The sequence below is a fragment of the Pollicipes pollicipes genome, unplaced genomic scaffold (assembly GCF_011947565.3).
Source record: "Pollicipes pollicipes isolate AB1234 unplaced genomic scaffold, Ppol_2.1 Scaffold_6686;HRSCAF=7923_pilon_pilon_pilon, whole genome shotgun sequence".
Classification (NCBI taxonomy): domain Eukaryota; kingdom Metazoa; phylum Arthropoda; class Thecostraca; order Pollicipedomorpha; family Pollicipedidae; genus Pollicipes; species Pollicipes pollicipes.
Window position 1 is genome coordinate 41,325,111 of NW_023596921.1, and position 26,014 is coordinate 41,351,124.

General features: G+C 49.7%; 1 protein-coding gene across 2 annotated transcripts in view; it reads right to left on the reverse strand.

The window, feature by feature from the left end:
- The window catches only part of LOC119107313 (protein O-mannosyl-transferase TMTC2), a 109,869-nt gene that overhangs the window by 14,439 nt on the left and 69,416 nt on the right, over window positions 1–26,014 (reverse strand). For both annotated transcript variants that reach the window (XM_037230735.1, XM_037230736.1), the window contains exons 2-7: window positions 19,069–19,708; window positions 5,513–6,278; window positions 2,883–2,997; window positions 1,821–1,906; window positions 1,280–1,524; window positions 529–669 (exon numbers count right to left, since the gene is read on the reverse strand). In XM_037230735.1, coding sequence (XP_037086630.1) covers window positions 529–669; window positions 1,280–1,524; window positions 1,821–1,906; window positions 2,883–2,997; window positions 5,513–6,278; window positions 19,069–19,708 — 1,993 coding nt within the window. The remainder of the gene's footprint in view (window positions 1–528; window positions 670–1,279; window positions 1,525–1,820; window positions 1,907–2,882; window positions 2,998–5,512; window positions 6,279–19,068; window positions 19,709–26,014) is intronic.

Sequence of the window (26,014 nt, forward strand, 5' to 3'; positions counted from 1 at the left end):
GCATATTTCGTCTCCTGTGACAGGCTAGGGGTGTTATGCAGTGATTTTTTGAGCGTTTAGTGACAAGCCGTCAACGTGGAACATGGTCGAGATGGCAGATGAGATGACATGAGCTGACGAGAACATGGCGCGCTGAGCAGCTGAACACAGTTCTCAAAGGCGTTTTTTGAGTTTTTACAATCTAAAGCACGCCGCGTCCGCCGCGGTACTGTTTGCGGATGCAACGAGACCTATCAAAATGAGAGGTAAAAACGCCGTGCACAATTGAAGTGCCTTGACTCGAGGACGTGCCAAGTATAAATGTCACAGCCTGTTGCGGAGCTGAAGCACTATCTTGTTCCGCGGATGCTTACAAGCTCCCTAAGACGCGAACACCTGGTGGGCCCTGCCATGGCGACAGAGAGCTTTTATCAGTTTTCTGTCCATCCCTGGCACAACTAACAAGGTGTTACCTCACGCGAGGAGCTCGGCCAGATAAGCCGCGTGGCAGCAGGCGACCCACCCGATCCGCCCATCTGCGCCGCCTACCATTTTGGCCAGCAGCTTGCCGTAGGTGAGGTGCGCCGGCACGTGATCGGGCTTGGCACGCAGCGCCTCCTTGTACCAGTGTTCGGCCTCGGACAGCCTGTCCACCTTGAAGAACGCCTCGCCCAGCATGTTGTACAGACTCTGGCGACGCACGGAGCCAGGATCAGGCAGAGCGAACGGGGGCGAGGGCAGCCACCCGCGGCCAGATGCGCGCCGAGTAGGGTGGCGGACTGTCCGAGCACGGAGTGCAGCAGGTGCAGTACTCGTGTTGTGGCGTTTTTCTCACGTGCTTGCACGCGCACGTTTGTTGTTCACAACGCGAGCACTTAAATCACGACAAGCATCCTAACATTGCATTATCCAAACTGCGAACGCTACTCAAACCTGTCGGCAGTAAGCACATATGGTGAGAGAGAGAGAGAGAGAGAGAGAGAGAGAGAGAGAGAGAGAGAGAGAGAGAGAGAGAGAGGAGAGAGAGAGAGGAGAGAGGGGGGGGTGAGAGGGGGAGAGAGAGGGAGAGAGAGAGAGAGACAGAGAGGGAGAGACAGAGAGGGAGAGGAGAGAGAAGGGCCAGAGAGGCAGAGAAAGAGAGGAGAGAAGAGAGAGACCAGAGACGAGAAGAGAAAGAGAGGAGAAAGAGAGAGAAAGAGAGGGAGAGAGAGAGAGAGAGAGGGGGGGGGGGAGAGGCCGAGCAGCGGGGTGCCGCCGTCTCAACACCGTCTACTGACTGAGGGAGACCCGCCACACTAACCTGCGGCTGGTAGTGCGCCGGCATCCGCTCGATGGCCTCCTGGTACACGGCAATCGCCTGCCGAAAGCTGCCCTCGTCGGCGTGAAGACGGCCCAGGTTGAAGAGAGCTGATATTTTGGTGGCCTCGTGCGTCCGTGGGTCCTTGAGGCCGGCACCGTCCAGCGTGGAGCAGTGCCGGTAGACGGCGGCAGCTGCCTCGCGCTGTCCCGACAGGCCCAGCACCAGCCCCTTGTTCAGGTGCGCCACTGGGAACGGCCGGCCGCGCGTGAGCAGCAGCGAGCTCGGAGCCAGGCCGCGCGCGTGCGGAGGCGTCGGTGCTGACGCGGGAGAGGGTGCGGTGTGTGTCGGACATGAGCGCTGCACAGTGGCACCACTTCTGAATCATCAGGCGGGCTTCTCCCCCGGAAGCTAATGCTCGTCGTTAGGATCACTCTTGCAAGATGGATCATCTGCACAGACGTGTAACAGTGATGGTTCATATTTACATGTGTATTAATCGGACACGGTTGAGTCTATAAATCATGTGGATAATCACACTTACTGGCCATCCTCGGACGATATTGAATTGCCTTGTCATAAGACTGAAGAGCTTCATCGTACCGTTTCTGTTCTTGATATAAAATCCCCCTGAAAAAGACATTATCGCCTTCTTAATACCGTCTGATCCTTTGCAGGGGATTAATCGCCGGTTTGTAATTTCGGTCTGTACACGGCCGATCCCTAACCCACAGCGTCGCGCTGCTAATTAGTCGCAGGTACATGTCATAACATTTTATGAGGGACCGTTTGGTGATCGTTGTCTCCGCCATGGGTCTGCACATGCAGACAGAACAGCAAAATGTCTCTGTGGGTGGACTTCATCTCCATATCGGCGGATAATCGCGGTCATTAGTGCTTGGGAACATGGCAACCCTGCGCGGGCATCACGGAGCGTGCAGCAGCGGCACATTTTCGCCGCAACTGTCCGCTGTCGTGCACGTCCGCCGCCTCCGCCCCGTCGCCGAGCGACAGCCGGCGGACGGTGCGGTCGCTGCATGCTGTCGCTGGAGGAAACCGGGCGCTGTCGGCACGTCCCAGGTGACAGCAGCCCCACGGATGTCACTGACTAGCCGACTAATCAGCCGGACAACCTGGTGCAGTTTTCGGTCGCCCCCGAAGATGTCGTGTCGCGGCGCAGGCCGGTACACAATCAGCCAGAGGGCCTGTCACGTGCTGCGGCCGACTTTCTCCGGACACGAGGCGCCTGTCAGGCGCCGTTGCCGGCCTTCAACTGCCTGAACGAGAGCAAGTCGTGTAGGACAGCCGAAAATGACCGCACTGTTGTCCGTAACACACAGTCACTCGGCTGCTGCTGCTGCACAGTGTAACTGATCGGATTTGGGTAAAGTCCCTAGTCGGAGCGATGGTTGAACACGCATGCTTCGCCGACTTCGCGTGTAGCCTGTACGGTTTCGGGAGGACTGCCAGACTGACGGTGGTAAGACTGTGCCTAGGTCCAGATTCGTCATATCGGCGGATACCACGGCGAGCAGTGGTGCGGGTGCCCTAATGACGCTGTGGCTTGGTCAACACTGTACAGGATACAGTCTACGTCAACACTTACAGATTGTAATGAACGTCAGCCATGTTGGAGCGGTAGGAGAGAGCCCGCTTGTAAGCCCGCTCCGCCTCCTCCTTCATGCCGTTGGAGCTAAGGATGTTGGCCAAGTTGCCGTACGCTGTGGACAGAAAGCCGCATGTTTGTACAGCGGGTAGGGTGCACAACACGACGGGGAGCTTTCGCGGGGGCTTGGCACCTATGCATCACTGAAACAGGTCATTCATTGTAAGCCAAAAGCAGACATCATTCTCGCATATTTTCCCGTATCAGAAACTTCCCACCCACCTTTACAACCAAACTGTCAAATACCTATTCCAAAAGCTTTCATTTTTACAGCGCTGCAGTTAATCCCAGCTCGCGCAAAGCTGACACTAACATTTCGATCTGCATTGTGTCGCTGTGTCGCCGTAACCTGAAATGCCCTGCTCGAATTCCCCTTCAGCTGCGGCCACTGCACTGCAGCAATGATGGAGGCATTTCACCGGGCAACGACATCCTGTTTATTTAGAGGGCCGCAGCCGCCGCATCCACCGTAATTGCCGTGATAAATAGCTACCGGAATATCTAAATGGAAGATCAAGTATGCCAGAGGTCTTAACGGCCGTAGCTCGTGTCCAAACAAATAAAAGATCGTCTGACGACCATAGAATGAGAAGTCAGCATCTCCCTATGATTTATGAACCATTTATGTCATATCGGCGGGATTGTCCGGGTTTAGCACACTTTGAACAAGCGACATGATGTGGAACATCGAGAGCTCTTCGATACACTGGCACAGACTAGAATGATGTCAAAAAAGAATACTGGTTATCTCAAAAGGAAAACCCCTTGAAATTAGAGACCGAAAAAAACTTTAAGAAATCGGGATTAATGCGAACAGGTCGCGTTTAGCTCAAAAACGCACTTGCGTGGAACACGCAGTTATAATACGAGTAAAAAGTTAAGCTTAAGCAAATCGGACATTTCAAGAATAAAAACTGAGTTGGGTGTATAGTCAGGTAGCTTAAGGTTGTTTAAGTCCAATGGTGGCAGTCTTTTTTCCAAAAATTAAATTCATCCGCATGAGATAACGGTTCAAAATGCGCCGTGATGCTACTGCGCCCCTCCGCACAGTCAAAAGGCGCAATGTTGTTCATCTCAAAAACGTGAACCCAAATATCGCATTTAAGCACAAGATAGGCGTCGTTTTGTATTGTAATATTACTAAAATATATTGCTACAACATTAGGCTGTTGGGTATTACGTAGTTTGCTCATAGACTGATGATGAAGCCGATGGCAATCATATTGTAGTTGTGAACACCAGCCCTGATTAAGCACGCATTCTGCTCGAAAAAATATTGAAAGCTGCCAAGTTCCGTCGCTACTAATTACCGAGATAGTGTTTGTAATGAGCACAGCGAAAGTCAAGTAGTGCTGTGACTTATTAACAGCTGAGATAAATACATGAGGCTGTATTTCATTTCAGGGAGGAGACCCATGCGACCCCCTTAAATACGTGTAGTTTAACTGCCACTCATCCTGGCTCTGAATGAGAAGAAAGCACACGAACTGAGAGATGACAATGAGACGATATTCAAAGGAGAATGGTTTGTGAATTGTAAGCTTTCATTATGATGTAGCAGAGACCCCCACCTGACCATGTAGGTCATCAAAAATGTTCAAATTTTGTGGTATTCATCAATCACAACCCCTGTAAACTAAGCGGGCTCTTCAGTCAACTCCTGTTTGAGCTACCCATACTGTCATGTGTCCATTGCATCTGCCTTCGCACTTGCATGCACTGAATGCACATACTGATGAAAACATTTGAGGCCTAAATACATGACAGCTAAAGGATTTTCCGAACACAAGACGTTTCCCTGTGCTCTCACGTATACGCCCAAAATATCCGGCATGTTGATGCTGTATGGACGGAGAGGTGTGAGTGACGGAGGAATTCTCATCCATCCCCGCTTATCTATCCCGATTGGGGATGCTGTGGAAGCCCGTCTGAATGAGGGGGGGGGGGGAGGGGGAGGATCGTTGCTAGATGGGTTCAGTAGGGGCGGGCGAAGACTGCCACGCGGGGAACTGGATGGTATTTGGCACATGGTCTCGAATCTAGATGGTCATAGACGAGGTCGAGAGGAAGCGTCAGAAACTTGATGTCAACGTGGATGTGGAGTTGAGTCTGTGTTATGAGCGAGTAGGTCAGAGGAAATACCTAGGAGAAGATGAGCGGAAAGGTAAAGATGCCATTCCTGGCTTCCGGGTGCAGTTGAAACTGCGTCAGTTACCCGTAAAAGTATACTTCACCGGGTAATAGCAAAGCGCTCCGAAATCTTCACTTCCATCAAGTCACCTCCTTAAAGTGTGGAAGAGAAAATAATTAAATGTTGTGAGCAATGAAAACTGATATTAACTACGGGACTTTTAAGTATCTGCTTTCGGCAACAGCTATTTTCATAATGCACCCAAGATTTCTTGGAGCAGGCAATGTCTGGTGAAAACCAGCCCGGCCGAAAACATTCACGCCAGTTTTTGCTCGAAAGCACATCAAGACACTTCAAGCACTTTGTCCAGCACACCCTCTCCTGAGAACTTTCCAGCTAGAGTAAGACATTTCTATCGCTTCCCTAGAACTGCGCCCACCTTTGGGAGGGTTGACGGCGATGCCGGCCCGGTACAGGCGCTCCTCCGTGCGCCAGTCCAGGTTACGCACATACGTCCGGCACGCCATCGCCAGCAGAAGACCGACAGCGGCCGTAGCGGCCGCCATCTTGCCGCGGCGACCGAGCCGGCCGCGCAGCGCGCGGAAGCCGGCCGCCACCAGCAGGCAGAAGCCCATCGACGGAATGTACAGCACGCGCTCGGCCACCACGAAGCCGACGTAGAAGAAGAGGTTGCTGGCCGGCAGGAAGGGGATGACTAGGAGAGCGGCGCCGAGGATGACGGCATCCAGCTGGCCGAAGCCGGCCGCCTGCGAGGCAGCCGACGCCTCCGACTCGGCGTCCGAGCCGGCGCCGTCCTGCGCGCGCAGGTAGGTGCGCACGCGCTCCACGTAGTAGGTCCTTCGGTCGGCGTGGAGGCCGCGCAGGATGCTGGTCGCCAGGAGCGCGGCGCCGGCGTACAGCGCCAGCGTCAGCAGGTTGCGCGGGTCGGCCGGCGAGAGCAGCGGCACGGCGTCCATCGACCAGTCGAAGCTGAGCGTGCTCGGGCAGAGAAGCAGACCCAGGTTGACGACCGGCAGGTGTAGGAAGGTGAGCGCCCGCACCGCCAGCGAGTCGCTGTCGGCCGCCGGGTTGTCGGACGGCGAGAACTCGGGCGGCTTGGAGCCCATGGCCAGCAGGCGGACGGCCAGCAGCGCCGCCGACATGGCCACGAGCAGTCCCGGCCCCTCTACTGCGCGCCGGTATCGCTGCAATGACGAGATTGCTCGGTGAGACATGGTGAGGGGCTAGGTGCGAAAGCGCGCTGATACAACATATTTTACAGAGGCGTTGGATACTTTCAAATACTTGGGGTGAAATGAATAGCGAGGCAAAGGAAACAACAGTTTCCGCGAGCAGAGAGCGGAGAGGAAAGGGGTTTTGTCAGCAGAGCTCATTGGATAGTGAAATGTGTCCTTAACCGAGTTTCTTCTCGCTTGCTGGCAGCACAGAGCTATGGAGGTATGGTACAACTGAATATTATTTATTCGTTTTTCCAAGGCACATCAACCGGCTGGAACAATGCTGTCAGGGTCATAAATTGTGGATGTATGCAAGATAACGCTTATCAATATAAGGGACGTCATGCAATGTTGCATGCAAAATTGAAATGCATGTGCGGAGTTCAAGACACCACGATCTGCAGCCCCTCCATAATAAACCAGGTTCTGACAGACAATGATTGATTTATGATCCGAGCTTGCTCCCACAAAGGGCGTGATGTGTGTAGCAGAGTGCGCTTATTTATGCTGCTGAGCTGTGCATAGGTGCCATGTTGTGACACCTACGAATGCAGCGGAACGTCCAGTCGGTATCTGCTCTGGTCACATGGCCCCCATCTCACACAGCATGGAGTGCAATACCATATATGCTGGTTGCATACGTACGAACATGGTGTTTTCGCGGCTTGCAAAGCAGGCAGGTTTAGCTCGATGTCAGGATCTGAGAGAACTGATGGTGGCCGACCGAGCATACTTTAATTTTCGGGATGGTCTCACCGAGAATCTGTGAGGCTAGACGCCAGGTAAGATTGCATGAACACATCACATATGTCTTATCGGCGATAAAAGAGGTTAAGCTAAGTTTAAAACTACATTGAGGGAAGGACAGGGTAGCAGTGACTTGGGAAAATACTTGCTTCCTCCCCCCGCACTTTGACTGGCTGCCCAGTCAGCGCGCACCAGAACCTAAATCATCATTATCGTCATCAACATCGTCCGTACGTCACCAGACGACTGTACATTTTGTTGGTAAAATGCTACGGCATTTCGGGAAAATTTAGGCCTTTAGGTTTCAAACTGAAGGTTAAGAAAAATCGCTTGTTTATCTTTAAAGGACTGGATGTTAATTGCAGGCACCTGTACTTATACTATGCTGCTTAAGGCTGAACCCTACAGGGCATCTATTTTGCGCTCTTAAGACATCTGCCAGTCACCAACCACTGATATCTGTAGCGCATGCCGACCAGCTATCTTAAATTTGTTCTGAAGGGTCCAGAGTATGATCCAGAGTAGCACCATCCCCCTTTGGTGGCGGTACCTAAGGAAGACAGTGCTAACGAACTCTCTCAATCAAGTATGGCGCGACCCCTCAGCGCGTTATAGTTGGAGTGCAAATCCACAGCTATGAGGGTTATGGTAATACGGGTTACAGCTTGTGTGTAAAATTGCGGAATATATAAGGTAGGGTGATATCTGCGTTCTGTTGTTGAAACCAAAAGCCCGAATCACCTTTCACGAAATAGCGTGACATACTTGCTTTTGGTTTTGGTCGGTTGCAGGGTTTTTAGCAGATCTGAAACAATTACGGACTATCACATGACAGTTATAAATACCTACCGGAGCTTTCTGGCATTCACAATACATGAACTGCCTTAAGCTACCAAGTTGTCAAAGCAGACTTTGCCGGATGTTTTAAGTGAGCAAAGACCTTGGGATCACAGCCCTTGCTGACAGCAGCATGTTGCAAAGCTCCTGACAGCGACAGTGCATTAGATGCTGCTGCATCACGTCGGCCGATGGCTCCGTCCAAAGGCTTGAGCGGTTCAACAACTTCGCTGAATTGCGGCGTACCCCCCCCCCCCCCTGACTGGGGCTCGACTGCAGCGCTCCCGCGGTCTTGACCTCGGGAGAAGCCGCAGTCGACCGCGGCACAAGCAAGTTTACGTTGATTCAGGGAAAAATCGATTCTTTCAATATGTGTTGTGGGTTGAAGTCGGAGTCTAACGCAGTTGTGGTCCAATATATGTCCTTAACTGTATAAAACAAATCAAAGATGAGCTGAAACGACTGTAAAGGTTGATAACAAAATAAATCCATAGCATGTCAGCTTATATGCGACATATAGAGAGCACAGTAATGTATGCATGTATTGGTTGCCACACTTAATATTTAGACGGTTTATTACATGGATCGCTGTCACTGGGAGCGACTACATCGTAATCGATTGCGGCATTGCGCCATTTGTTATTTGGTCGGAATCAGAGACAATTCAGAGCTGTGCTGTGGCGTTCAGAGGTGAGGTCAGAAACAATCCCATGCACTGTATCAATCAGAACAAATCCCACTGAACCGGAATGAGGCACAGGTTTGTCTGTGAGAGGCCGTCCTTTTCAAGCGCCGCCAATCTTCGGTCGTCTTTCTTAAATATCTTACGTTTTGTGAGGTCGCGTGATAGGGAAGTGCACCACGATCAAAAAAATGACGAACAACGCGGAGACTATTCTTGGATTTCAGAAAGCAGGCAAAGAGCCTTGTGGGTCAAGGATTCCCTGGTTCTCCCATTACCTGTGTGGTCTTTGATGAGTAGACTGATCCATGAAATAAATCTCACCACCCGACTCGAAAATGTCTTGCTAATAGTTTTTATGCAGTTATGAATCGGGCAACCGAAGTTTTGTAGAGGCATAGAACAAAAGAAAAATAGATATGGAACAACGAGAAGTAAAAACACAATTTCTTAGACATTATTTATTGCAGATGGCTCGGTGTTTGGGCATGGGTCATGCCAGAAAGATGTATGTATCCTTTTGAATTCACGGCATTTCCAATCGCGATTTATTCAACCAGTTTGTCGCGGTATGATGAAGAGAGATCAGTGCAGTCAAGACATAAGCCAGCAACCGAGAGGCTTTCGTATTCACAGCAAATCACTTCGACTACCTAAATCCACACAGACTGTGTGCACATGACTGGAATAAGACGCAATTGGTACAAACGGCATATCACTTGCATCACTGCCTTGCCACCCTCCCCGAATGTCATTGATTGCATCAGCTCCCTCCACGCGGGAGGGCGATCGCCCCTCAAGGGCCATGGCGATCCTGCTGACTGCGGGAAGTGGTCAGTGTAAGATAGTGCCGCTAACTTGGCTGGCCTGATGGCGTGTAAGAAGTAAATGTTTGGCAAAAAAGTTCCGTTTCTTATCGGGACACCGATAGGGCAGTGGTAAAGCCGCGAGTCTGGGAAACCGGAAGTAGGGGTTTGATTCCCGGCAGTGCCTGTCCGCCAGAGTGAGAGGCAGGCGACGCCATATAGCCCCAGAAGTTGAGTGCGTTGTAAAGCCCCAATTACAAGGGAGGTTTGGTTCGAGGCCTGCCAGGTCTCTGAGATTGAGCCTCCTGTCTGGAGAGCAACAAGGTGACTTTAATAAGTCAAGTTTTTGTCATTTCACAGCGGCACATGACACATGCCATGCAATTTAAGTGAACGTGGAATAATATCCCACGAAGGGAACGGCACTGGTAAATGGGTGGTGGTGGGCAAATGATGGCAATGCTATGATGCGGCTATAATAAATGGGTGGTAGAGGTGCTGGTGGTGAAGTGGTTGGGGTGCTTTGGACCTGTCGGTCTTGGGTTCGAGCCTCTGCCACGTCACCACCACCTCTCACATGACACCTCATAAAGGCATCCGTCTCGAAATGGCCGTGCCAGTCGTTGAAGTGTGAAGCAACAATCTTTATTATTATTAAGAAAACAGATAACGTCAGTTAGGTCAACGAATTATTCAAAGTGAAGTAAGCTGAATAACACATGCCAACCTTGTTCGTCCTCTGGTCTTACCCAGACGCTTATTTTTGTTCGAAGATGATAAACACTACCATGTCTTCCCCACTTTGCTTGAAAAAAATCAAATTTTCTTCACCATAAGCCCGCAATGTTTCAAGTCCTTGTTCCGGAACATTATGCCGCATTTTTGCTACATTCGCCTTCATGCGCATTTTTTCGTCCATAAACTAACATGCGACATATTGTGCCTGTTTTTACGTCTCCGTGCGGATGCGGTGAGGCGTTTCATCAGAGCATGCGCTGGCATAAATGCATATTTCACGGTCCGCTTTAATCAAGGCGCAAACAGGGCACATGCTTATGCAAAAAGGATGTCATGCAAACATGATCCAGGGTTCAGGCTGGCCTAGAAATTTGCTGGTGGACCTGAACGGGCCAGGCTCAACGCCATTATATTTCTCAAGTGGCAAGCTGGTCTTGATTTCGTGCCTCCAGGGGCAAATGGAATGAGGGAAAGGATGCCTTCCGCGTTCGTTGCCAGGCGTGCAAGTGCAGGCAGCTCCCACCTGACTGGCGTTGATCGCCTTAAAAGACAGGTTCTTCTAGCACCTGGTCAGACCGGAAATTTCGGACACAGCGCTGAGTAGCCATCCAGACCGCGAACGGCAGTCAATATTCACACATGAGGCACCATGTCACAGGTCTGCAAGCTGCAGGCGCTCACGCCTCTCACAAACAAGTCTTCGCTAGCCGTTGCCATGGACTGAAGCAAATGATGTATTGACCACGCCAAGTACCTACTTACTAGTCACTTACTTTACTCACAAGCGGGGGAGTTCTCGAATATTTTTTGTGGCTCGAGTTCAGCATGTCATGCTTGAAATGCATTGTGTCTGAACACAAATTTTGTACTACAAATACAAGACGTCAAATTTGTATAACTTAAAGCTATCAAATGCTAAAAATGTAGTCATTTTCCATGCACGGCAAATGACATGAATGCAAACGTGCATTATTTTAATGCAAGTTCACCATTTCACCTGTTGCACTTTGGACTCAAGTTCAAGCACTCCGTACATGATCAAAAGAACCCCGCCGTTTTAACGCTGCCGCAGATATCATGATACCCAGCACCGTAGATACCAAAAGACAAACCGCATTTTTTGAGACAGCTGTGGCAGTGTGGCCGGAGCATTTACCCATGCAGTAGCAGTCAAACACCACAGATGGGTGTTGACTGTAGCGCAGCAGGTGTCAGTGCATCGATGACCCCGCGCGACGCCTTCAGCGAACGCCGCAACAAACAGGTTCCACTTTCGGCGCGATGTCGATCGCCGGCGATAGGCGCCCGCGGCTGCCGGCCCGGGTGCCGGATTCGTCACGATCGCAGACGGCGCCGGCGCGGGTAACGCATCACCCTGTCGCAGCCGCGCCATCCGCCGCCGCTTATCGCGCCCATGTGCTGCGCGTCTGCCGAATATCATGAATAGCGGCGCGCGGCGCGCTCGCCGGCGCCGAATCGGCCGTCACCTCCCGTCAACGCGGCGGCCGAGGCGGCGCACGCGGCCGCCGCTCGACGCCGGCACCGGCCGTCGAAGCGTGGCGGCAGCGCGGACCGAGCGTCGCCTCACGGACGCCATGTTGGTGGCCGCCATTGTCGACACGCTCCCGGCAGTGGGGGGAGGCTGGCAGGTGGACCCGGCGGAGTGGGACGCCGCGCCCGGGAGGGAGTGGGAACACGGACGGGGTCGGGTGTCACTACGCGCGCGGCGGGGCCCACCGGGGAGTCCGGGTCAAGTGGCGCTAGCTCGTGGCGCCAGCGGGGTCCTTTTGAGGTCTTCGCCGGCCAGGGTGTAAGCTTCCACTCACTAGGCATCGTCGGGGCTTGTTGTGGAAGGGTGGTGGAGGCACTCTTAAACAGAGAATGTGTGTGTGTGTGTGTCGAGGGAGGGGGGCGGCGAGACATCCCACGAAGCTGATCGCAGCTATGGCTGGTTGTGGTCTACTTGACAGCCTCATACAACAGCAGCCTCGGTGGGGTCTGCTAATACCCAGCACTGAAGCTTGAGGGAGGTACACAGCATTCGGCACCATGACAGCATTTAGGAGTGAAGATTCAAATTATGTTGTCTACTCGTGTAACGCTGAACATAAAATGCTTATTGACTGTCATCTTCAAAATTTTATGCACCGCCTGCCCATAAAGAAACTAACTGACGCTACACCCGTTAAAAATGTCATACATATATCGTTTACGTCAAAAACACGCTTCAACCTACATAGATGGTGGCAACGCCGCATGGAGCAATTCAAAATCAAGATCGACACAAGGACATATGATGCTGTCAGTCCACTGCTTTTCAACAGCATCAGTGATGACAAGCACAATGGGCATTTCAGGCATAATACGATAATCTGGTAGCACCCACTGAGTGTTGTTCTCGAGCATCTCGTGTGCATTCCAGCATCAAAGTTGCAGGGTTTTTTCCCGCCGGAGATTTACAGGACAGGAATAAAGCTGGCAGGATAGCTTGTCTGACATGATGTCTTTGACTAATGAGCTGCATCCCTGGAATTCGTTTGACAAGAAAAGTAGATTAAGGCTGTTGAAGTGCTTCATGTTTCAAATGCATCCAGCCGGGAGTAAGGCACTAATTTCGTCAAACTACTGAGCTAAACGTCGTGAACAAATATGAAAATAAGACTTCGCTAATTAAGCCCAATGCCAAAATTTCATTCCAAAGAGCTGGGCGCGCTCGAGTTACATGCAGCGCAATGCATCGGCCAATTCTGGAGCCATGGGTCCTAGCTTCGCATCGAAGCCTCAAACCCTTGCTTTAGTGACCTCGAGACACCGCGATGTAATCTCGCTAAGCCAGTTTAACATACCGATGCGTAGCCACATAAAATGCTTTGGTAAGCTCCCGTAGTTTATTGCGCTGGTCCGTTTTTAAGACGTTGCTATGTACCACGTGACCCGTGGATCCACCCCCCAACTCCAGAATTTATTGCTTTCCTCCGCTTCAGTAAGCCGGCAAGCGAATGCCATTGTAGCGTCACAGCATTGGTGATGTGGTGAGCTTTGTCACGCAAATATCCAGACCAAAACATGCATGACAGACATTTCTCGCTCTGAGGACACGTCTGCTTCTTTCGCTTGGGTGACAAGGCTGCATCGGAAAGACTACTTATCCCTACCCGTGTTGAGCATGTTGACAGCATGAGTGTTGACAGCATTTCAAAAGACCCACCGGATCACACACCAGATATGATCTCGCACCCGAGTGACAAGAAACGTAACGAAGCGCCACCGCATCATTAATAACGACTCGAATCGCTTAGGCATCCGAGTGACGCGTTAACGACGACACATTAATTTCTGTCCAACGTTTCCGTTCTCTGATCGGAAAAGTGACATACTCGGTTTGATAAGCGATTCGTTTTGAAATTTTACGAACGGCAAACCTGTTGTCAAACCGGCAATTTGGGTCTAGCGAGTCGGTGTGCTGCACATGTTTGTAATTGAGTTATCTGGGTTCGCGGCTGGGATGCACAGTGCATTTTTCTCGGTCTGTGCAGCACAACAACCATATTTCGCAGCTGTCCGGGCTAGTAATCTGTAGTTTATTTCCGCGGATTATGACTGCGCCGGTATACTTTCACAGACTGGGGGTCTGACATGAACGGAAACCTCGCCGGTGTCGGTAGAACCGATGATAATTCAGACACACCTCGAATTATGGTAACATCTTTTCAGCGGTGTCTGAAATGCTCCCGGTGCAAGCGTCAGTTGTAAGAAAGACAGGATAGCGTGTGGACACTTGAACACATAGACAACGTAAAGGAACATGCTTAAATCGTTTGGTCAACGAGTCCTTGCCGCAACCCGGTAGTAACCATGCCACGTTTGGCTGAAATGCCCTTGCTGCAACCCGGTAGTAGTCGTTTGAATTTTATCTGAAATACATTCAGGTGCATGGCCATGCACAACTATCCATAAAATACTACAATTAATGAAATAATTCCTTATCGGGATGGAGCTCGACGCAAATGCTTTGCATTTTCACAGAGGAGAGGGACCGACTAGAAGGTTCTCCAATTTCAGGATTTGTAGTACGAAGGGAAAACTGGTGCAAAAATTACTCTCTAACTCCGAGAATAGCAGAACAACAAAAACTTGGCAATTTCCATGTTCTTGCTTTGTATCACTATCCTATGACGCAATACAAGGCAATATTGCTTCGATGTTTTGAGCGATAACGATGTGAAATTCTCAGTGTCCCGTTGACCATAAAGGCAGCACCTTGCGGCACCTTCGATGTTGGCGAGGGTGAGGAAAAGTATTCACACGGTTCGCCATTCCCGTTTCGCAGATGTTTTTATTAGGTTCAATCCCTTAGAACAGAACGCCTAGAATGGAAATGAAGCTACCGAAAGATCGCTTTCCATTCCATTTGCTTCTAATTTAACGGTCAGTTTTATTTTTGTCAGGCGTTTGCTCCATAAAAAAAATGGAAAAATGATTGAATTACCTTCTTGCGAATATTATTGGAGGCGAATACGTGGTAGTCATACTTTGAGCTTCTTTGAAATTTTAACCAACGACGTTACGGTAGAATCTAGGGCGGAAAAATGTTCATATAACAATTTTCATGATTTATTCGGATAGTTTTTGCTACTTTGCTTATGACTGTGGCCTGTTTTGGGACAAATGGCAAACATAATTGGATGTTATTCCTTCAACACATGCCTTGGTGGGGGTCCATTCCCATGAGAATTTGCCTGCATAGCCCCCGAACGGCGCAGCATAGCACCACCAAACTTGGCGTGGCTGTAGGTAGTCCAATACATGATAAAATATCAAAGTAAAATACCCCTATTAAGGCCGCTGACCTGAAGCAGCCCAAAATCAGGCCATGGTTGCTAGCGGAAGAACTCCTGAGTGAATATTTGAAGCTGACAAAACAACAGAGCGATAGACGATGCCATACGGCTTTGGAATGATTTCCTAGACCATTGGAATCAGACTTGCAACTAACTCCATTGACATTGGGCGAAGCATGAGGGTCAAAGCGAGGTAAAAGCAAAACGTCTTTTAAATGGAAAACTTGCCTGAAAAGGTAGTCTTTAAGCTCATTTTGGAATTTTTTGGTCAGAAGAACGTCAACATATTTCTTAATTTGACGTCAAAAAGGCCAGGAGCGGTCTGTGACCTGAATTAACCTCCATTTATGCCATCGTTGTGGAATATGACCCCTAGTGAAGTTTCAGACACTAAGTTTAAAATAAAAGTATCACTATAATTATGAAGGTTTTTGGTCATTTCAGCTCTAAAATGCCAAATAAAGTCATTTATCTGGTTAATCCCCCCCATGATCTTAGAAAATATATAATGTTTAAAGCTGGCTACGTGAGGAGGCCTGGGGTACTTGAGACAGCGATCTCCTGTTTTAAATGTTTGAAATTATTTGACACAAAGGCTACAATCTAGACACCTAAAAAATTTACGAAATTCTAGTTTTTGATATCTCAAGGGAGGTCAAATGGATCCTCCGCATCCAAGCGTGCTGTATTTAACTGACAACCGGGACGCGCGTTTAAAGTTCTGGAACAGTTAGTGCGTGATGTTTTTTGTAGAGAATAAAGTAATTTAAGCTGACAAAGTAGGTGTATCTCTGAGGTCAAAGAAAAACATAGGTAAACATTTGGAAGTATATCTATGGTAGATCTGGATGCCCTCCATATCCCGTCCTGGAGACCACTGGACCATCATCATCTACGGCAATTGCTGAACATGAACATCGATGCATTGCTTATCAGCTTCTTTCCTCAGTTAGTGTTTGCTTAGATGTGGCTTGAGCGCGAACCGAATTCTGCCAACTTCGGGTAAGAGAGCGTATTGTCACTCTGTTTGCGGGGAGGTTGTCGGCGGAACCGCAGGCCAGGCCCGACCGCTCTCAGCCAGACGTTACAAAAACACCCCCCACGACGAAGCAGCTTCGCAAACTTCTAAAAATTAAAACCTTTTGATCGGGTGGATTTCTAGCATTAGCGCTCACGCTCAACAGTGCTGGCTGGGTGAGACCAAACCTCACAATCCGGTCGTGGAATTCCTAGTCAACGGCAGCATTTTACGGCGAAAGTTGAACGTGCCGCAATACATGGCAGCGTCCGGCTGTACTCTGACATTATCTGGACATTATTACAGCTGGCAGCGTTTATCTCAATGCGACATTTAAGTAAAATAGTTTTCATAAATACGCGCCCGGTGGCTGGGTGAACACAACGCCCACGGATGGGGCGCAAGAGGGGGCAATTTGACCCCCAATGAGATGTCAAAACATAAGGAAGGTAGACATACTAAATTCACGAGGTAGAAGGTTCTGTATAGGAGCTCACTTGTGTCAAATTTTGAAGTCCCTAGGTCATGATCTTAATGTCAAAAAAGGTCAAACAATTTGAAGCTCTAGGTCTGTGTCCAAGTGCCCTCAGAGTATTTGGCCTGTGGGTCCCTGCGGAAGGTCACGGTGAAGAAAAACCACATGCGATTTTTAAGATATTTAGAATTTAAGTAAGCGTCGAGGATTACACTGGGTGGTATGCTCCTGAAAAGAAAGGGTTAACCCGGGTCATTTAAGGTCAGTGGTCTTCCCTGACCATGAAGTTTAGGGAAGACGCCGTCTGATGTCCTCGTGAAAGAATTTTTTTTAAACAAACTTAAAAGTTACCCCAAAAGTAGGCTCTTCGGTAAAAAAGCAGGCAGGTTTTAATCCCGGTCTAACCTTCATACGTGACCCAAGGTCAATCAAAACAGTTGCAATTATAAATTTAATTGCCTAATTGGCTAAGAAACCATCTTAAATTTGCATGACTTCGTGCAACACTCCCCTGACGCATCCAATTGAACGATTCCCTGGAGATACCTTTCCCGACAGCCATGGCCTAACTTTGAGCTAGCACAGGGCAGTGACCATATAATGCAATCTGATATTTAGGTAAACAGAATGGCTAGGAAATAGCCAACAGCAAGTGCAAAGTTTTGGCACGGCTAGACGTGCCGTTTTATCTTATTCTGGAAAAACCTACGTAGATCAAATTGACTTCCCCATCTGACGGCGTAATAAACCGATTATAGTATTTAAAAAGCGCTAGAAATGACTGTTGTCATGAATATTGGTAAATACGTTTAATGAAAATCTATAAAAACCGGGTTATGCAACTTATCCGAAGGTGATAACCAACTTTATTGTCTTTAAGTGCCCAAAACATTTAGCATCCATATATTTATGTCATAATGTATCGGATGTATCGCTCTCAACATTTTACAAACATACTCAAAATGACGTCATCTGATCAGTACACATCGTTTGCGCCATCATCTTTTTTACATTTTACAAACATACTCACAATGACGTCAACTGATCAGTATGCATCATTTGCGCGATCATGTACAACTGAATTTCAACATGTTTGTTTTGTTAGTTAACGTTCTGTGGTAAAACAGACACAAAATTGCTGTGGCTTAGTACCTCATCAGTTTTTTTAGTTTTTATCAGTTTTGGTAACTTATCCTTGCCAAAAACCGTAGCGCCAAAGAGGAAACACGCCCTTTTATGAGGCGATAGAGACCATAGCAGTCACGTTTGCACCCCGTGGGTCATAGGGCAGCCGGAGTTTGAGCCCGCGCATCAACACCGAAGAAGAGGGTTCTGACCGCGCGGCTGCTGCTCCCACCCTCATTAATGGCGTGCAATGAATAATCGTTTACTTCCATTTGTACTTGGTTTTGTTAAATAATTGTCATAAGTTGTTTCGCATGCATTCTTTAAAATTCGTGCTTCTTACCGCCGTCGGAATGGTGCAGTAATTCAATTATTTTTTTCCATTTGATACTTGTTGTCCAAACCCGCCCCTGGATGTCATCGCATGGTCTGGAGATGTTAGATAAGGCATGCACTGGAATGTTATGCTTCAGGTTACACATGTTTTACTTTTTCTTAACCCTCACCGTAAGATAGGAGGGATAGTAGTGGGCCCAAATTTTCTGAAATAACTTATGAACGGCTTTGTGCACGGTGTTGAAATTTTGGTTGCCTGAATCTACATTAGTATTGCACATGTTGTTGGGATTTGACGCTTCTTAAAATACTCGGTCATGATCTCTGATCTCTTTCTCGGGGTCAAGCTGGTGACATTTTGCTCAAAAGTGACATCTAACTTTTTTTCTTGCCGGAGGTGCGCTCTAAGGGAATTTACAGGCTACTGCCTTTAGCTGCATTACTCTTACGTTCATTACTCTGATCGTTTTTGCAAGATCTAATCATTTCAGAACAAGCAAATCAAAATTTTGAAAGTGGACGAGATTCGACATTCGAAATTCATGTGATTTTAATCTTAAGGCCAGCTATCTTACAGCTTTTGAAAACCTTTTATATAGTGTTAAGCTCTTGCTACAGCTGGAGGGGCCAAATTAACAAAAACCTTCTCTATTTTGACCTGACATGGCATATCACGCGCCGCATCTGTCAATTTCCACGGGCGCCTCTGCGATCGAATTTTCTGATAGTTCCTCAACCCCGCTTTCTGCATCGCTGAAGTATGGTTAGTTCTTGAGATAACAGGGGAGCGTGCATTAGGTACTTATTTGACCTCTATGGCCTGATTTAACCCGCCAAAGGCCATATCCACCCCTGTTTTGTCACATCTTTCAAGCGCAGTTTAACAAGAGCCTTTTGATGTTGTTTTCGCTGCGACTTTACCCTGATTAGTTTTCCAAGTCTTGGGTTCTCTGCGGCCCCATGGTGGACTGGAGGTGAAAACCGGAAGAGTAGGGTTAATTCTACGATAACATTCTAGGGTTAATTCTGATATTTTTACAGGCCACACGATAAGGGTTTGCGGTAAAGCGACACGCACTTGCAAGACGCGAAGTAACATATGCCTCACTGTATCGGACAGCTACCGCCAGATAAACGGAGCAGCTAACTCACCTCAGAAAAGAGTTGTGAAAGATCTTTGGCGGTGAACTTGTTGTAGACCAGTAGATCGTACACGATGCACACCCCCATGACGGTGACGCCATGCTCCTTGGTGAACATAGCGAGCGCGGCGCACACGAAACACGCCAGCAGGGGGCGCCAGCAGCGCGGCGACGATGGCGCCGCGTGGTGCTGACCGGCAGCACTTCCGTTTCGCAGTGCCGGCCGCGGCGCGTCGCGCAAGTCGCGCTGCCGCAGGTAGGCGCTATACGAGAAGAAGCTGAGCAGGAAGAAGATGGCGGCACCGACGTCAGCCCGCCCGACCACGCCGGCCACCGCCTCCGTGTGCACTGGGTGCACGACGAACAGCAGGGAGGCGAGCACAGCGGCCGGCGAGCGCGCGCCAAACAGCCGGGCGGCCAGCTGCGCGAACAGCGCGCAGGCGACACTGTGCAGTAGCACGTTGACCAGGTGGTAGCCCCAGGGCCGCAGGCCGCCGGCCAGGTAGTTGAGCCGGAAGCTGAGTACGGTGACAGGCCGATAGGACTTGTGCGAGCCGCTGTGGCTGAGCGGCGTGCCCCAGAAGTCGTCCAGCAGCAGGCTGGTGAGAGGCGTGCTCGGCAAGATGTCAGGGTTGGTTTTGATTGCTCGACTGGAACACAGACAGGGGCGGCGGTCAGTACGGTCGCTCACCGTGCGGAAGAGGCTCACACCCAGCGTAAGCCGCACACGCGGGTCACTCCCAAATCAGTTGTAGACCGATGTATGACAAGACCAACCATACAAGACCGACCAGTCTTGTATGAAGGGAAGAGCGGAATGTTAAACAAGGCTCACTGGCAGACGTAGTGGTTGGGGGCGGACGGCGATTCCACTCCCATCCTTCAAGAAAGAAGCCCTCCCACATTTGGGGCGTTCCTTCGCCCCAGAGTTAGTCAGCACCTGAATACAAATAAATAAACGAGTGAAGCGCCGAGCGGAGATCGTATTCGTCTCGCAGAGCGTGCGCTCACAACCTGAGCCGTGACGAACGGTTGAATAATGGCCACCTGGAAGAATAAGCTGCACATCTCATGCAAATCGTAATTGGCACTATGAACCGCCTAATGTCAGAGCGGACAGCTGCTAAGTATGCCCGCCGTGCATCCTCGTTCGTCACATGAAAATCTGGAAATAATGATCGGCTCCCTGAATTAGCAGTTCTCAGAAGGTGCGGTGAAGCGGCATGGATCGCGTGTAGCGCCGTCTTAAATGGCCATAAAACGGCAATAAAATGTGCAAAATGTCTTTCACTCCCTGGTGATCAAAGCTGGGTGCATCATAAACTCAGCGTTTCCATCTGTTAAGAAACGTCTCATTTCATACTAATCATAGAGGAGTAATGACCATGTGCGCTCGGGTTCCGTTCCGTAATTCGGAATGCGTGAAGCCAATATAAGCGTCTCTTACGACCGGCAATGACATATTGCGCCCTCTGCGGCGCATTTGCCACCGAGAACGAAGGACTCCTCCTGCAGGCGTTCGCTTTCCCAACTCAAACAACCGTGATGTTGCTGCTCATTGCAAGCAAGAACAATCAATATTTTTATGGTGCACTTTGCTCAGTAAAGATCCGAGGCCATTAGCGCAGCTCTGCAACACACGTTGGTCTGCAGAGTGATCAGGGATCAAAACAATGACCGTGTTTATTGACTTGCAAACGAGCGCAAATGACAACACGACCACAGCTCGGAAGAGATCCAAGGCATCATTGAAAGAACACAATGGACAGCAGGTTAATTATCGGCTTGCTAATTTGTAGATAAGTGTTCTTTACGAGTCGCTTTATGTCTTATCTTTTCCCGCGCTGCTTACATCTATTGTACTGAACATAAACGGAAGCAGCTTTGAACAGGCACTTATTTTTCTCCTCAACGGAAATCGACAACCATGTCTTCTTTTTAAACACAATATCACTAAAAAGAGAGCATATTTAACTATGATAAAATCCTCGAATTCCAGAGCTCAATCCAATGGGGATAATGCATGCCCTGAATGAAAAAACTGGTCTATCCAGTGCAGCCATCCCATGCAAAGAAGCGGGGCGCAAACTACGTCGGCATACGGTGCCGCAGCGCCCCTTCAGACGCCCTCGAATACCCCCGCGCGTGTCCTCTCATCCCGCTGTCTCTCCACCTCTCACCCACCGCCGCTGTCGGCCAACAGAGCCACACGCGGCCGGCTGTCGCTGGAGTTGCCGGCTCCGGGAGAGCGCCGGTGGGGGCGGCGGCGGCGGCCAGCGCGCGCTGGTCCGGCCCGCTGACAGCAGCTGCAGTTATCAGATGGCCGGCTGCGCCGCGCCGCCCGGCCAGATTAAGACGCGCCGTTAAGAACATAAACGCCACGGACAATTATCGCCACCGATCGTCATTGTCGCGGCGGCTTATCGGACGCGCCGGCGGCTTATCCGGCGCGGCCGCGGCGACCGCCGCACGCCCGCGCCGTGGAACACGGAGATAAACGGCGCAGAGGGCCCACCAATTGGCCGTAATTGCCCCAGTCCGACCGACCGGTCGACGGACGCTGCCTCGGACTGGGGCCGACCAGCCCGAGTCGCACCGCCTGGCCGCTCGTGTAGGATTCGATCACCAAGTGTAGCGCGGCGACCAAAAATAAAGGGCTCGAGTTCTGCTGTGGTTGAGTGTGGGTAGATGACATTTCGTTTGCTGACAACTCGTGGCTTTCCAGCAACATTTCTGGACAATTTTAGGCCATGGTGTTCCAAGAACAGGCATGTGAACCATCGCCACGGAGCGTCATTGTTGCGGTGGCTTGTGCGGTGCGATCGGGATATATATATATATATATATATATATATATATATATATATGTGTGTGTGTGTGTGTATACATATATATATATATATATATATATATATATATATATATATATATAGATAGATAGATAGATAGATAGATAGTTAGATATAAAGATACATAGATAGATTATATGTTCAGCTAAGTTATGATGATACATATCTTAACTGGGATAGTTAAGAAAGGCTTGGTAATGTGATACAGATGGCAATCATAGTAATTGCAGTTAGATTCGTGCAATGCTGTAGAATATTGCTGGTGTGTCCTTCCTAAATCACGCATGTGCTGTTGTATTTCCCTGCTCCGGCTGTGCTGAGGGAAGTTGTGCTACCATGCCGCATGTAGATGGCAGTATGCATTGGTAAGCATGAAAACAAACTTTTTCAGGAGAGAGCTAAGAGCTCTAGTGGACTTTGACGATCTTCAGAAAAATTCAAAAGTAAGCATTCATGCGGCATACATACACATCACTTGGAACCAACTGGCTATCGTCTAGAAAAATTGTAACGCCATGGAAATAGATCGCTAAAGGAAAATAAAGTTTTTGTCATAAAGCCACTCACGTTTCATTTTTACTTCAAAACAAGTCCGTTGGGTGATAATAACCCCACCACACGCTAAGAGCCAGCCACACGCTTTACCAAAAACAAATCACAAAAAGTCGTCACGCCGCCGCTTTGCTGGTCGGGCGGGCGTGCTCGGCAGACATCGCCGGGGCCACGAGCTGACCGCGACGCCAGCTGCCCGTCGGTCACACTCGCCTCCCGCCCCGCACGTTCTCATGTGACTGTTTATTACCGCCGCCTTTCCCGCTTTTTCACGCACGGCCACAACCGCGATCCCCGGCGTTCTCACGCGGCGGCCATCTTGGTTTCTCACCGTCTCCGAGAGGCGGTAATGACAGCGGGTCGGCCTTCAGATGGTCCGCTGCAGCCCCGACCGCGGCTCGCAGCCGGAGCAGCGGCCCGCTGCTGGCAGCGGGAGAGATCCGAGACAGCGGCTCCAGAGCTTCGCGCGCGCCGGGGCGGCCACGACAGCGGCCGGAGTGTTCCAAAGAGGTCATTCTAGTGCGAGAGAAATAGGCCTAGGACAGTTGATGTGACAGAGTCACTGGAATGAGTGTCTCACAGCAAAAAAGTTAAATTTGTCTGTGGAAGCTGGTGTGGCCACATCGCACTTGTCATTTCGCAGTACACACCCATGCAAGATTACCTGATGGCGGTGTCTGGCGACCTCAATGGAAGCTATGCTGGCCTGACAGCAGGGTCGGAAGACATCGACAGAAGTCTCGATCCCCAGAAGATCCCCAGAAGTCTCGTTGGGACAGAGATCAAGAGAGGAAGGTCAACATAGGTCGGGCTGGTCTGACGAAGGGGTTCTGAACTCCCGACATAGTCCGGGCTGGCCTGGCAGTGATGTCTGAAGGCCTCGACAGAAGCCGGGCTGGCGTGCCAGCGGAGTCTGAAGACCTCGACAGAGTCCGGGCTGGCGTACTAGCGGGGTTTGAAGACCTCGACAGAAGCCGGGCTGGCGTACCAGCGGAGTCTGAAGACCTCGACAGAGACCGGGATGGCGTACCAGCTGAGTCTGAAGACCTCGACATAGTCCGGACTGGCGTACCAGCGGAGTCTGAAGACCTCGACAGAAGCCAGGCTGGCGTACCAGCGGAATATGAGGACCTCGACAGAAGCCGGGCTGGCGTGCCAGCGCAATCTGAGAACCTCGACAGAGACCGGGCTAACCTGACGGATGGATCTGAAGACCTCGACAGAGACAGGGCTGACGTGACAACAAGATCTGGAGCTTTCGACAGTGTCTGGTGTTGCGTGACGGTAGTCCGGCGAGCTCAGCGGAAGCCGAACCGTGACAATGGGGTCTGGGAACCTCGACTGTGGTAAGCCTGTCTGAGGACGAGGAAGTGGGCCGAGGAGGTGATAGCTTTTTGGCGGAGCAAAGTTAGATGTTGGATCAATGTTTCGGTCGTGCCGTCGCAGCTTTCGGCAGGCATGCAGTGGATCAGAGACTGTCGCACAAAGTAACAATGTGAGCTCACTATAGCTGCGATGCGATGGACGAAAGTAAGTTAGTGTCATACTCTGAATGTTGGGACTGGTGCTGTAACGGTAGTTAAAGGTAAGGCGTTACGGGTAAACGAGCTCAACCCAGAATAATCCTTAGCTCCCAAATAGCCCGCAAAAGAGAACTAATGCAACAAGGAAAGACGGTATTAAAAAGGCTAGCGTCACAAAACAATACTTACATCCTAAGCATTTTCGCCAGGACCTATGTGGAAGGCATCCATTCTTTTTTAAATCTCGAAGGTGTGAAGATGTAGAAAGACCTAGCAATGACGATATCAAGGATGACTGAAGGAACACTACCTGTCAATGCGCAAGTGAGGGCCGTGTCGCATTCCAGGGTCTGACAACTATCAAGCAGAGGATTTTGTTTGCATAATTACATTCATTAGTTGTTTGCCAAGAACCTATGCGCTAGCTAGCGAGCTCCCCGAGACAAAACCCCCGGTCATCAACTCGCTTTTTGCGGTATGAGCTACCTAGCGAGAAACTCGCAGAGAGCTTAGATCTACGTCAACACCAGAACGTCATGCCTTGTGAGGAAACGTTCCATATTGTATTGGCTCGAAAAATTGGCAGTCGTACTAAACAAACGAGTAGTTATCCAAAGGAGTAAACACCCATTTTGATGGCAAGGAGCCTGACATACATGGTTTTGTCTGATGCTACGAGTCTCAAAGTCATCGCTTGACAAGGACCTAAGCGTATGTAGTATGTTTGACGCTATCTGTGTCAGCTTGCATGGCCAGGTGAAAATGTTCCTTGGAAATGATAAAGCGTATGGAAAAGACAAAAATCATTGCCTAAATCAACACATCTAGTTCATTTGTTGTACACGTTACCGAACACACTGTAACATTCTTATTCAACTATGGTTGTCATCAAACGAGGACATTGTTTCGAGCAAGGTCTCAAACGAAATTGGCTTATCTTAGCACATCTAACTATAACTTCGATCTAGGGTGACCAAAATTGTTCGTAAGAAAGATTCCTGTGTGTTGTTCAATTCCTGTCGTCATTTACTCACCCCACAAATTTTGTGTCTCTAGCATTTTTAGCTTAAGATCGTGAAGGAAACATTTGCTCTCCACACAGAAGAAAACATTTTCATCGTTGCTATCGTCACATCGTTTTGCCGTGATTTTTCATCGCCACAGTTTTCAGTGCAGGATATTAAAGAAGATAACCGGCTTTCTCTGGTCACTGCTGATATCTAACGGCTGCCTCTAAATGGGCGAGCCAGAAAATGCCTATGAAATCTGCGCCACCGTGGCAGATTAGGAAGAAGAGGGCCAGCTGCCGCAACTACCCAATTATGTCCATTGAATGAAAAAACGAGGTTAAATCTGCATTTACCTCGCCCACAGTTTTCAAGGGCTGCCCGTCACTTACTTGCATTCTGAAGAAGATAGCCAAGCCGACATTCAGGAATTTAACCAGCGGCCCTTTCCTGCTCCACAAAACTGCTGTTGACATGATAAACAGAACTCTAAAATTATATCTGGTTCAGACGCCGACGCATAGCTTGCGGCACGGCGGTGCGTATAAATGATACATAATTGTTATTTTACGATGCCGTAATAGCGGATAAATATAGACACGTCGATAAGGGCCACTACCAAGATTATGCTATTTCCTCAACGCAGACCTATCTGGTATAATAGGCAGTAATACTAGGGTGGCAGCCATTGCTAGAAACGCAATCAACACGGGAATGGGCCCGCGCAGTCATTGCAGGCGATTCCGTTGGAGGGCGCGGGCGTGAGCTACTTGAAAAGCCCGCCGAACGTCAAATTTACGGCGAACCCCCACCGCCGCTGTCATTAAGTCGTCATCGTTCCAGCAACCGACGTCTGGGCCGGCTAACACGCGGATGATTTGCAGCCGAATGGATGCGTTACGAGTTCTGTAGATTAACTACGACCGCTAATACCGTACGTGAGCAATACGAGCTGCACATTTGCCTCGCAGAAACCCACACAATGTCGGGCCGGCGGCCGGGGGCGGTGCCGGGTGGCGGCGCTC